Source organism: Melanerpes formicivorus, unplaced genomic scaffold (genome assembly GCF_026170545.1).
Source record: "Melanerpes formicivorus ecotype bairdi unplaced genomic scaffold, bMelFor1.0.p_v2 SCAF_8, whole genome shotgun sequence".
Classification (NCBI taxonomy): Eukaryota; Metazoa; Chordata; class Aves; order Piciformes; family Picidae; genus Melanerpes; species Melanerpes formicivorus.
The window spans coordinates 16,252,730-16,266,041 of NW_027142360.1; the positions used below are offsets into that span (position 1 = coordinate 16,252,730).

Consider the following 13,312-nt stretch of genomic DNA (forward strand, 5'->3'; position numbering starts at 1 on the left):
CCAGGGACGGGGCCTCAACTACCTCCCTGGACAACCCATTCCAGGGTTTCACCACTCTCATGGTGGAGAACCTCCTCCTCACATCCAGCCTGAATCTCCCCACCTCCAGCTTCATTCCATTCCCCCTAGTCCTATCACTCCCTGAGATCCTGAGAAGTCCTTCCCCAGCCTTCCTGTAGGCCCCCTTCAGATACTGGAAGGCCACAATTAGGTCACCTCGGAGCCTTCTCTTCTGCAGACTGAACAGCCCCAACTCCTTCACAATGTAAGAGTGTCTGCATGGGAAGGGTATGGCAGATATGATACAACTTAATGAGAAGGTCATGAGTTCAAGCCTGCAGTGGGCAGTAGTGTCCTCCCTATTCTAGTCATGAGGTCTGGGGTGACAGGTTGGACTCGATGATCTTTGAGGTCTCTTCCAACCTTAGGAATACTGAATACTGAACTTCAAGTAAGTAATTTGAACCCAGAAGGCTTAGTTGACTAAATGAGTAAGTTCTAGTAGGTGCTCCTGTGACCATAGACAATTGAGCATTATCCTAACATACAGTAATTGTTCAGGTTTGTTCCTGATCTGGAAGACATTGTTAACTTTGAAGAGCTGGTGAAAGAGGAAGGACTTTCAGAAGAAACACAAAAAGCAGCAAGGTACCCTAACATCATGATTTCGAGGGTCTAGGGCAGGGATAGGATGGGAGAACTGTCATTTTAAAGAGTAGCTATTAGTTGCATGTGTGTGTTAAAAGTTAACTGACTTTATGCAAAAATATTTGCTCTTTAAAGAGGAAACAAAAGCAATTGTTTTAATCATACAAAGAGCCACTTCTACTGTTAGACCTTGCTTTCTTGATAAAGTCGTTGTGGCTTAAAGATTAACAAGCTTTCTTCACCATGTCTGACATCTGCTGTTATCATGTTTAAGGCTTTAGGTGTTCATAAACCTTTTTTGAAAAATAAGTCAAGAAACATAATTTCAGATGGCCGCAGGGGCAGGGTGTAATCGCGGACACACTAAATGTACTGGATTGTGTGTGTAGCCAAAGGGAGAGGGTTGCTAGCCCAAGGGGTTAGTAAGCAAAGAAAGTTCTAGCAGAAACCAGCTAACATGGTGCTTATCCTTTGCAGGCAGTTGGACTCTGTTCTTAGTGACCTCACACGCAACTTTGCAGAAGGAACGGAGTACTTCAAAATGCTGGTGGATGTGTTTGCTCCCGAGTTCCGCAGCCCAAAGAACATGCACTTGCGGAACTTCTACATAATTGTTCCCCCACTGGTTGGTATTTGCACTGTGCTACCAGAGCTTGGGTTTTAAAGAATGTATCAGATCAGTTAAGTGTCTTGTATTAGGCTGTTGAGTAGCATATTCTCATTTCTCCTCTGATTGTGAGCGGGATCATTCTGAGTGTAGCTTCGTTGGCAGTTGTCCAAAGCTATGCTTATTTACATCAATTCATCTACTAGCACCCAAAAGACAAGGGTAAAATTACCACTCCTGTTTGAATCAAATTTGGAAAAGCCAAGATAAAAAGGAGGAATGAGGAGAGCAGGGATGGAGGGAGTTTAAAACCATGTTCTTCTTCCCTCTCTTGTGTGTGTGTGTGTACTCTTTCTGAATTGCATTTAGGGTCTTTTAACATCGTGTTCTAATGCAGTAAAACTGGGGCACTCTGTTGGGAGTGAACTTGCTTTTGCTTAATACACTTTGTTTAGAAAGAATGCAACTGATTTGAGGTGATTGACACTTGTGCAGTGTTCTGAGCATTTGGAAGCAGTTCAATTGTGTAACACCCCATTTTAGAAACTAATTTTGGAATGTTAGTGAGCCATTAACATGAGACTGACAGGTACATCATGGTGATGGAAATGAGGGGAAGTAAAGGCTTCTGACACATACTTGTTTTTGTTCTTTTTCCTTCACATTTGTGGAGTTTTCCAAGTACAGTATCAGGATTAAACTATTGTAGTGTAGTTAAGTACATTTTGTTGTAGTTAAATTTGAAACACGTGTAGGTCTTTGAGAAGTTGTAGTGTATACACACATTTCTGTATCTTAGGAATAGTATGCAAACACATACCCATTGCTTGATGTTACTAACTGGTTCTGTTGCTGAACATCTTAAATGTAAAACTGAAATATTTTTGCTGTTTTGTAAATGGAGTGTAACAACATAGTGTAGCTTTAAAACACTGGTTCCAGGAACCTGGGCTTCTTTAATTACCCTTCTTTACATGTGTACCGCTAGTGATCACCAAGGCAATGCAGAGTAGTAAGAGCAACAAAAACAGGGAGGATGAAGATGTAGCTTTGGTTTTTCACTTATGTATATGCAAACGGTTCTCAAAGCTTAATTTACTTGCTGCCAAAAAAAAAATAGCTATAAGGATGACAAGCTTTCAGACCAAAGTGCCAAATGGGGGGAGACACAGTCGGCAGTTTTGGGCATGGAATTATATTCATAGGTAACAGCATGCATGTAAATATTAAAATAAATCCTGAGTCTCTCCTGGTGATTCTAAGACAGCTTCTCAATCTTTCAGACCCTCAATTTTGTGGAGCATTCAATCAGTTGCAAAGAGAAATTGAATAAGAAGAACAAAAGTGGAGCAGCTTTCACTGATGATGGGTTTGCCATGGGTAAGTTTCGGCACACTGACTGACCTTTGGGTAAGCCAATGTAAGAAAAGTTTTGTTTATGTATATAATTATAGGCATCATTAACAATAGCAGGAAAGTTTAGTTTTATCATTATATATATATATGCACACATGATCAAACATTCTGTAATTTAAATCTTAAGTTGTCTTGGCCTCAGCACAGTGGATTTGAGGGCTACTGTTGTGTTCAGAAACTCCTAAGCATGGAATAGCTGAGTGTGGGTGCAGACAGTTTTGTTGTATGTTGGTGCTCCCTGATGTCTTTCAAGCTCATGAATCTCATCAGATGAGGAGATAAGCAAGTCTTTGGATAAGCTGAGAGATTTTTAAAAACTGAAGTACTTTATTATGATATCCCCCCCATTAGGCTTAATTATAAACAAACTGCAGTTTAAGTTTTATTTGTGTGAGAGTTACCAACTTAGGGCTGACCCATTAAAGACATCCACAAAATGTTTTCTGACTTGCATGTTGACATTGGTACCTGGTTTGTTAATGCCTGTAGGTGTGGCCTACATTCTGAAGCTTTTGGATCAGTACCAGGAGTTTGATTCTCTTCACTGGTTCCAGTCTGTTAGAGAAAAGTATGTGAAGGAAATAAGAGCAGTAGCTAAGCAACAGAATGTGCAGTCCAGTAATCAAGATGAAAAACTACTGCAAACTATGAACCTTACCCACAAGCGACTGGAAGTTTGTTTACAGGTATAGCATGGGTCTACAGTTACCTGTTCTTTACTGAGTTCTGCACTTACACATCACAATCCAGGTATTTGTTTCTGAGGGAGCTTATGAAGAGCAAAAAGAGCATTGTCTGACAGCATCAATGCAAAATGAGTATAAAGACTTGAGGTGTGTGATCCAAAGATGATGATGTAAGTGCTTGTAGTATCTGAGTGAGCCAGGAACTTGACCTGGTTGATGGAAAGTTTTTTTTGTCTCATGGTGTTTGAAATCTAGTGCAACTAAAACCTAAATGCTCTGATAGAAGATAATGACTTTTTAGTTACATTTTTTGCAACAAAAACTTTTGCCTAACACTTTGAGCCCTCAGGGTTGCTGGGCTGTTAGTTCTGAGTTACTGAGTTGAATGATGCACCATCTGTCAAACAGGAAAAAGATGCGTTTGAATTTTGAAGCACAGCAGTTCAGATTTTATCAGTGGTGTAAATGTGCACTGTTGTCTTGTGTGCTTTCTCCTCCCACCTTTTGATGTCAGGAGGCTCTGGGGCAGATCTGTAGCTGGCTGTTTACAAACAGGCCATAACTACTTTTTGTAGAAGTACATCTGTTGTTGAAATGGATAAAGCCCTGTGTGGCCTCATGGCTCCCATGAGTGTGCACTGTTTGGGCCTCTGTTAAAAAAAGCCACATCACAGGGCCTTGTTCAGAAACTGCTCAAGCTTGTGGCTGTTTAAATTACTGGCTCGAATGATTTTTCTATGGGCAGGCTGCTCCAAACTCTCACTGCTGCTACGAACCTCATTTGCAGCCCCAGTGGATTAGTGACAGATTTATTGCACTGATGCTGCTCTGCTTAAATCACCCTTTAATGATTTTGGATGGCATTTGCCGAGTAAAATGCATGCAGACAAGTTACGAATGGAGGAGGGCTTTCACAAACATTTAAGGGGTTTAAATACTGAAACGTAGTTGCTTCTGAAAAATTTCATTGGTATCTAGCTACACATTCATTCTCGTGATACATTAACACTCCTCTTCTGTATCTTTTCCATCAGGAATTTGAACTCCTTTATTTCTCACTAAGTAGCGCAAGAATTTTTTTCAGAGCAGATAAAACTGCAGCAGAAGAAAGCCAGGAAAAGAAAGAGAAAGAAGGTGAGTGAATGCTATACATAGAATATTTTGGCTCATGAGAGTGTGTGCTTTAATAGGGAAGGGGGGTGTGTGTGTGTGTGTGTGTATATATATATATATATTTTTTCTTTTTCCCTCCCATAGCTGCTTTCTTGCTAGCAGGTTGATTTAGCATTCCAGAGATTTCATGGAGTCAAGGGTGAGGAGTCAAGAACCACTCATAGCAGAGGCCGCCTCTACAATGGGTGAATTTCAGGATGGGCTTCTGGAGGGAAACAAACAAAAACCAGTTGACCAAACAAACACAGCCCCTCCACCCTGCACTGAACAAACAAACAAACCCCCAAAACCCCAACAAACTAAAAAAAATAAATCTGGAGCAGAGACAATTGCATATTTGCAATAGTAATAATAAATTCAGTAACCTCAGCATCATATTTACCTCCTCAATTACCGGTTTTCACAGTGACAGACTTTTCTGCACAACCCTAACTGGTGTGACACAAACTGTTGTTTAGGTGTTTTCCACTTGTTGTTTACCAGCTGGTTTTCAGTGTAGGTAGGCAGATGACGTAGATACTGTAAGTGACATGCAGCTATTTGTGGTATGCTTTGGTCTACCATTGTGTTCTGTTCAAAGGGTAAGATCTTCAATTGTTATGTGGTCTCCTGACTAGGTGCCATGGGTCTTTTTTGTGCTTTATATTCTTGCCTGTCTATTGAGTGTCATGAATTCTGGAAGATTCTTCTGGATGTGGGAAAACTGTTGTCAAAGCAATGAGAATGCTCCCAAGGACTAAGATACACAAGGAGTGCAGATCAGTCACAAGTTACTTAAAAAGTCAGAGAGCAGTATATTAAAAGTGCAATCACTAAATGATTTTCCAGTAGTGGTTCTGTACAAACAATGAGATTACAGCCCCTGGAGCCAAGGATGAGTTTTCTTCTGCACTAGTTAAAAAACAACTCACAAAGAAAGAAGTCTTTTAGGATCAATTTTGTATTTGATCATTTTCAGTGAAGTTGCTCAAATAATAGCTCACCTCAAAAGACAAAAAGCAGCTACCAGCATTGTGGTGACTACGAACAGGCCCATTCCCCTGGCATTGTGAGCACAGCATTCTGTGGAACATCAGTTCATTATATTCTAGGTTAAATGCTCACTGTTAGGAGTGGTGTTTGCTTCCCTGAAAAATGTGCTTTGTGGTGAGAGAAGTTTGAAATGAAGGGGAAGTTTTGGACATGGCCTTATACCATGATATTTGGACCTGGACGGTGCAAAATGTGTGAACACATGCATGTAATCTTTAGGCAAGTTCTTCTGATAGAAAAAACCTTTCACCCCAGGTAGTGATTTCTTCACAGGGCCAGGACCCTTGGTGCTGCAAGGTCAGTTTGCATATGCTGACTACAGTATGCTGTATCAACTGTATTACGACATCAGCTTAATATATGTGCTAAGCCTTTGTTTATGTGGCCTTGGATAAAATGTTAAACATTATCCATGGTTTATTGTTTTCTAGAAGAATCTGTTAAAGCAAGCAATGGAGACCTTTCTACTTCTGCAACTGCTGATCCTGTTGTGAAATGATGTGGTTGGTATGGGTGATTACTTAATCAAATAATCATGCTCTTGTTGTTACCGATAATGCTCTGTAGGGGTAAAAGCTCTAGATTTGATTTCATTGCTCTGCTAGACCCAAGTGGAAATGTAGTGTACTAGCACCCAGTGAGGCTAGGTCTATGTTTGTCTATATTTCTTGTAGAATCTCCTGTTTTTCAGGAGTTGACATTATTTACAGCACTTTCTTTAAACTGAAAATAGTTATATAAAACATTGTCCTTGGAAGTAGTTACTTTAAAGTACAGATGTGAAGACAAAAAGAGAAATTACTAATTTTTAGATGCATTCTTGCATCTCTAACATAGCCTAGAAAAAACCCCTCATGGACCATTGGTCTTAGAGTTCAACTTGTGCATTTGTTCATCAGAAAGAGCCTTGATTCAGTTGGGTGTCTTGTGTATCCTGTTGTCCAAGAACTAATGGAGGTATTTTTTAGGCGGTCCCTTTGTATTTAACGCAGTCACAGATTACACTGCAGGTCTAACAGTGCATGATGTGAGTGTGTGCTAAAGCTATTGCATGCAATGGAAATCCTGAGTAAGAATTTATTCCATGAACCCTTATTATCGCTACAGATAATCTTTGCCCTGAGGTACCTTAAAGTCCAGCCAGGCCTTTATTTTCCCTTGCTGTGATCCCCCTCCCCCCATAGCAGACAATGGGAGAACAAGGAAAGTTAACATAATAAATTACTTCTCATTTCATACCGAAGGTCTGATTTGCATCCACAGAAGGAAGGAAATCCAGAGCCAAGACAGAACCACAATCAGCTCTTCCTTTTATGACCAGACACTGTGTGTGATGGGTGTCTGTAACTATCAAGTGATCTTACAGTTCATGGATACATTGTGCCTGATGGCAAGTTGCAGCCTCAATTCTGCATTTCCTAGCCTTTGTAGGTCTGTTGTACTGTCTGTGTTGTTCATAGTCTTACATGCCTGGTTATTAACAATAATTGCACTGCAGGCTTCAGAAACTGCTGAACACTGTGAGAACTCTGTATAAATGTAACATCTGTTAATGCCTGCAAGTAGAGGTTCTAGGTTGTGCAAGAGTTACTCAGATCCCTAACTTAAGTAGCTAGACCTAGCTTAAAAGTAAACACCACTTTCATTAAAAGATACAGTTGTGTCTTAATCTCCCAGAATATAACACCCTTCTAAGTCTTACTAATAACAATAAACTACTCCAGTCCAGCTGAGAATTACCTTTGGGTTTTTTCTGGCACTCCTAACTGTATTTTTAGACCATACTTGCTAGCTTCTTTCATCTCCTCTAATTACAAAAGGGCAATTCCACCCACCCTTGGGTCCCTGGTTAAGACAGTTCCTGATGTACTCCTGATTTGCACTTTCTTGCCAGTCACTTCAGAAAGCTGGGACATGTTTTGTTGCAACTGGAAAGGCCAGCCTGATATGGAAGTCCTTTTGTTGTTTCTGAGAAAATGGCGCAGAAGCTTCATGGGCTGTTTAAATCAGCTGGGCTCACTAAAGCTTATAATTCATTGTAACTGCAGAGTGCCCTAAAGAATGCTGCATTACTTGATTTGTATTTTTGCTTTTTCTTTTGTTTTTGTAATTTGTGTACACTTTTTGACCAAGTTGTGCCCCACTGAACCCTCTCAGCAGTAGTGCTGGGATCAGCATTCTAGCTGCTGCTGCTCATTTCCATGCTGTTGCAATTGCAGTGCACCTATTTCCATCTTCCTATCTCACCTGAAGTCACTTCAGCACTTGGCCACCTCAAGCCAAGAACTTCCTCTCCTTCTTCCCCAGCATGTACAGATGGTGTTTGCTTCCCCTGGGATGGAGGTGCTAGAGTAGCTGTGTGCAGTCAGGACATTACCTGTGCTCTAACAAAATCTGCACTTGTGTTTTCTTCATCTCTGTTTTTGGAAGGACACTGGGATGGGCAATGCTTTGCAGCTGAACATTGAATCGAATTGTGCATTTTCCTAATGTGTGGTGGGTAACAAATTCATGTGGTCCTGGTAATGGAAGTTCCACGGGAAAGACATTAAGCCTGTTTTTATAGAACCCTGTTTAATCTGGGAGACCTGAATGAATGGAATAGAATAAACCAGGTTGGAAGAGACCTTCAAGATCATCGTGTCCAACCTATTATCCAACACCACCTAATCAACTAAATCATGCAACCAAGCACCCTGTCAAGTCTCCTCCTGAACACCTCCAATGATGGTGACTCCACCACCTCCCCAGGCAGCCCATTCCAATGGGCAATCACTCGCTTTGTGTAGAACTTCTTCCTAACCTCCAGCCTAAACTTCCCCTGGTGCAGCTTGAGACTGTGTCCTCTTGTTCTGGTGCTGGTTGCCTGGGAGAAGAGACCAACCTCTGCCTGTCTACAACCTCCCTTAAGGTAGTTGTAGAGAGCAATAAAGTCTCCCCTGAGCCTCCTCTTCTCCAGGTTAACCAACCCCAGCTCCCTCAGTCTCTCCTCACAAGGCTTGTGTTCCAAGCCCCTCACCAACTTTGTTGCCCTTCTCTGGGCACATTCCAGCAAGTCAACATCCTTCCTAAACTGAGGGGCCCAGAACTGGACACAGTACTCGAGGTGCAGCCTAACCAGTGCAGTGTACAGGGGCAGAATGACCTCCCTGCTCCTGCTGGCCACACTGTGCCTGTTGCAGGCCAGGATGCCATTGGCCCTCTTGGCTGCCTGGTCACACTGCAGGCTTATATGCAGCCTGCCATTGACCAGTACCCCCAGCCACTCTGACCCCAGCCTGTAGCTCCGCATGGGGCACTTGGATGTGTTAAATCTCATGCCGTTGGACTCTGCCCATCTGTCCAGCCTGTTGAGGTCTCTCTGCAGAGCCTCTCCACCCTCCAGCAGATTAACTCCTGCCCCCAGCTTTGTGTTGTCTGCAAATTTACTGATGATGGACTCAATGCCCTCATCCAGATCATCAGTAAAGATGTTAAAGAGCATGGGGCCCTGCATTGATCCTTGGGGCACACCTCTAGTGACTGGCTGCCAGCTGGATGTGGCACCATTCACTACCACTCTCTGGGCTTGGCCCTCCAGGCAGTTCCTAACCCAGTGCAGTGTGCTCCCATCCAAGCCATGGGCTGACAGCTTGGCCAGCAGTTTGCTGTGGGGAACAGTGCCAAACGCCTTGCTGAAGTCCAGGTATACTACATCCACAGGCCTCCCAAATCTACCAGGCAGGTCACCTGATCATAGAAGGAGATCAGGTTGGTCAGGCAGGACCGGACCTGCCCTTCCTAAATCCATGCTGGCTGGGCCTGATCCCTTGGCCATCCTGTAGGTGCTGTGTGATTGCATTCAAGTTTCATACAAAGTTCCAACAGCACTTAAATGCTGTGTGTCACAACAATACATACAGACACAAGTATGTACAGTGCTCATAGAACTGTTCTTGCTCATACAGGATTGTAGTTTGCATTCATTTCCTTCTTTTTGCCGTGTAGCAGTCTATACACACAGAAAGCTTTCTTCATCTAAAGGGCAAGGTGGGTCCTGGATGTGGTGTCACATATGCCTTTGTGTCAGTGAGAATTGCATCAAATCCCTTTTTACCCCCACAAGGAAGTGGAAGGGGTGCAGATTGCTTGCTGTGGTGCTACTACTGTTTTTATTGCTTTTGCCTTTCTGTTCTGATTATAGGAACAAAATGGACCCTAATTGGTTGTTTGGAGACAATGGAGCTAAATCAAAACCCCTGACTAAACCAAATGTGCTGACTCAAAATTCCTAGAGCTAATAAAAAGGGAAGCAAGGATGATGACTTTGAGGCAGGGACATGAGATCTCAAGGGATTTTTCCTTCAAAACAGGGGCAGAACAGGCTCCAGGCCAGTCTTTTTCTCAGCCCTACCTCCTTGCAGCACCCTGGTTAGAGGGAGCAGAACACAGCTGATGCCCAACTCGGAGGCTTTGACTAGTGACAAGTGATGGCCCTGGCAGCACCCAAATGGTCTGTGTTTCACTGGGAAGTGAAGTAAACTGCTGGTGCTGAAGGGTAGATTCTGGAGGTCCTACTGTGGTTTGTAATCAGAATTAAATTTGAGTTTTCATCTGGTGTCCATCAACAACAGCTGTTTTCAGCTTCTCAGGTACAAAGGACCAAATGTAATGCTTATGTTTCCTTAACTCATTGTACAAAAGGGTATTTTGTTACCTCGGTCTCTGGTTTGTGAGTGGAGAACATTATGTACATAAAACTGTGTTAATAAATGCAATTTTAAGAACCTCATTCTTAGTGTCTTCAATAACATCAGTCCAGCAGACGTAAAGTTTTTAATGAGACAACTTCAGCTTTTATTTACAAAGAAGTCCTTGTGTCAGTTACTAACAGCTTTCTTCCATGGTGCTTTTAAACGTTCACTTGCCAGCTAAACTGAACTTATTCTGTGTCAAACACTTGCAATCTGAGATCTTTCAGCTGCTGTAGCAGATTCTGCTTACAGAAAATCTAGATTCCTAGTAAGTGACTGAGAAGAGGTTAAAATAAGCTTGAGGAATTTGTTCCAGTTACCTTACCTTGATTAATACAAACCATGCCACAATTATACCACCCCACATCCCCCGCTCCCTAACTACTGTTTATTTTTGTTTGCTCTTGCAAAGTACTTTTTCTTATGTTTTCAGGTTAAACTGGATGGGAATGGGAGAAAAAAAATCTCAACTTAGCCAAATCTCTGCAATGTCCAGTTTCAGGAAGGTACTACGAGCCTAGTCAATAACTGTAGACTTAACATCTAGCGTTTTATTGCTCAGGTTCTTAAAGATTGCTGGTAGACTCAGCTGTTGCACGTCACTGAAGTTAAAAAGACAAAGAATACTCAATAGAAAAGTACCTATCTGTCCTATATTTATCATCTCTGCCAACTTAACTTGTAAGAAATCTAACCCCAGGAAAACTGCATACAGCCACCATGCCACATTTGACTGCTGCTGATGTTTGCATGTCAGTGGTATTTAGAACAATAAATCAAGGAGGTACATTATGTCTATTACTTAATTACAGGACCTGTGAGTGTGGTCCCCCCCCAAAGGTAAGAGTAGGCACTTGGCTTTTATCTAAGCTTATTCTAGATGCAATATAAAAATAGATTATATTAATAGGAAAAATGTAGTGTTTCACAAATTGCTCTGTAAATAGGCTAGCACAAAAGAGAAATCTTGTTATGCTTAAACTACACTAAAAATAACTTCATCTGAAAACAAAGTAAATAGTGCATTTTTAACCTTCATTCAGATGCACATCATCATGCAAAGTATGAAAATTGACTATGGTAGGAAATCTGAGGCCTGATATTTGTTAAAGGAGCTGACAGCTTACAGCTTGAACTAGTTTCAGTGGAACTGTAGGCTGCTCACCATGTAAATCTGAAGAAATGACATTAACCCTTTGTGGCTGACAGCTGTGCTGGCCAAGCTACCTCTTAGCAAGGGGCTAACCCTGAAACATTCCCAAAGATTGTCATCTTTCCAGACACATCAATATCCTAACATTCACAAATGCAGAAAGCCTTGGAGGCCAAGTCTGTTGTTCCATTGTAAACCGAGGAACCGCCACTGCAAGGTCAGCTGGCGTGCTCAGGCAGGCTGAGAATCCGGTCTCCTGTGCGTGCAGGTGACAGAAACCCAGCAATCTTTGCAGAATGATGCCTCCTGTTCCTGCACAGGCTGCAGGTTTTATGCTTCTGACTCCTCCCCTCCTTCATGTATGTTTCCATCCTCTTCTGACTGATCATTCAGCAGTACAAACTTTCCATCGTTTGTGAATGGCACAGACTTCATGAGCTGGGCCAACGCTTCTGGGTCCTGAAGAAAACCACAAGAGTTCAGCAGGCTGCAGCAATCAGTGAGGAGCACACCACCTTTCCCAGTGCTTCTGGTTAAGGTTTTGCAATTTATTTTTTTTTTAATGATATCTTTAAGTCTAATGGTCTGAAACAATCCCTTTAGGATCAGTAAAACGGCCCCTTGGGTATACAAGACAAAAAAAAGTCATCATTATTGGGGGCCTTTCGATTTGCTGTTCTGATCTGGCATTGATAGAATTGCTGAAAAACAAGGGAAAAAACAGCTCTACATGATACCTGTGCTTATTGCCTGGGACTAAAAGCTCATTTCCCCAGCTTGCTCTGAAGTCTTAGCAGCAACACTGTATAGCAACTAATAATGTATTAGTGTCACGTCTTTATCTATACAAAATTTACCTACAAGAGGCCAGGCAACTTTGCTACTCTTTGGATGTGGGAAACCACTCTTGGTTTTCATCCCTGAGAGAGGAAAGCATGCATTTCTAAAACAGAACCAGCAACATGTGGGACCTGGGCTTCATCCCACAGTCTATATTCATTGGATGTGGGAAACCACTCCTGGTTTTCATCCCTGAGAGAGGAAAGCATGCATTTCTAAAACAGAACCAGCAATATGTGGGACCTGGGCTTCATCCCACAGTTTATTTGGGGGGGTCTGAAAACTTTGCTTACAGCTCCATTTCAAACTGGACCAACTGGATTTGTCTAGTTCTGACTTTGATTTAGGGGGGCAAATTGTATCTTGAATCAGGCTACTGTGCTGTCAAACTGAGTTTACTTTCGCATGAACTACCCAGGGGTCACGAGGGGGAACCGTGTATTTATTTAAACACACCCCAAAGGTACTTGGACAGTGCAGCCCAAAGCAGAATAAACGTGGGCAAAGAAACAAACTTACCTTCTGTGCCTGAAGGATTTCCTTTCCCAAGCTAATGGCATAGCAAATCTAGAAACAGAAATACATATGTAAGCTCACTTTGGGTTTGGTTTTGAGGGGTTTTTTTTTGGTGTTCCTCAATTTGGACTAAGACACAGAAGTGTCACTGCAAACTTGGTCTTACAAACAGATCTAAAAGCAGAGATGGAATGTAACAATTCACTGTGCTAACTACATAAAACTATCTTAGGGTCTGCTTCAAAGCTCATTTTGGCTGGCAAATCTTTGTACTCAGCTCTGTTTTATTCACTAAAATGTGAAGAGTGTTACTGGTTTTTTACTACAAAAATTCTCCAGCACATTCCTAACAGTCTGTTATTACCAGATGCGGCAAGCAGCCAGTGGTGCTGTGTGGCTGTCTTATCTTTGAAAGCTTTACAGCTGTGTCTGCCTTGGACAGATGTTCACTGGTGTTAGTGCTGGTGCTCAGCCCACGTTTTTCTTAGTGCTGGTATTAGCAGCTGCA

The 13,312-nt window shown here is 42.1% G+C and overlaps 2 protein-coding genes across 3 annotated transcripts in view; one reads left to right on the forward strand and one right to left on the reverse strand.

Annotated features, from left to right (window-relative positions):
• WASHC4 (WASH complex subunit 4) overlaps positions 1–10,328 on the forward strand; it is a 41,828-nt gene extending 31,500 nt beyond the window's left edge. The window contains exons 28-34 of one of the 2 annotated variants that reach the window (XM_068142298.1): positions 562–648; positions 1,126–1,273; positions 2,539–2,635; positions 3,161–3,357; positions 4,392–4,491; positions 5,994–6,069; positions 6,807–10,328. In XM_068142298.1, the coding sequence (XP_067998399.1) occupies positions 562–648; positions 1,126–1,273; positions 2,539–2,635; positions 3,161–3,357; positions 4,392–4,491; positions 5,994–6,061 (697 nt within the window). In that variant the 3' untranslated portion in view covers positions 6,062–6,069; positions 6,807–10,328. The remainder of the gene's footprint in view (positions 1–561; positions 649–1,125; positions 1,274–2,538; positions 2,636–3,160; positions 3,358–4,391; positions 4,492–5,993; positions 6,070–6,806) is intronic. The other variant, XM_068142299.1, reaches the window with a different exon arrangement.
• Positions 10,329–10,374: 46 nt separating this feature from the next.
• The window catches only part of APPL2 (adaptor protein, phosphotyrosine interacting with PH domain and leucine zipper 2), a 38,481-nt gene continuing 35,543 nt past the window's right edge, over positions 10,375–13,312 (reverse strand). Inside the window, exons 20-21 of the mRNA XM_068142300.1 lie at positions 12,808–12,855; positions 10,375–11,907 (exon numbers count right to left, since the gene is read on the reverse strand). Of these exons, the coding sequence (XP_067998401.1) occupies positions 11,779–11,907; positions 12,808–12,855 (177 nt within the window). The 3' untranslated portion in view covers positions 10,375–11,778. The remainder of the gene's footprint in view (positions 11,908–12,807; positions 12,856–13,312) is intronic.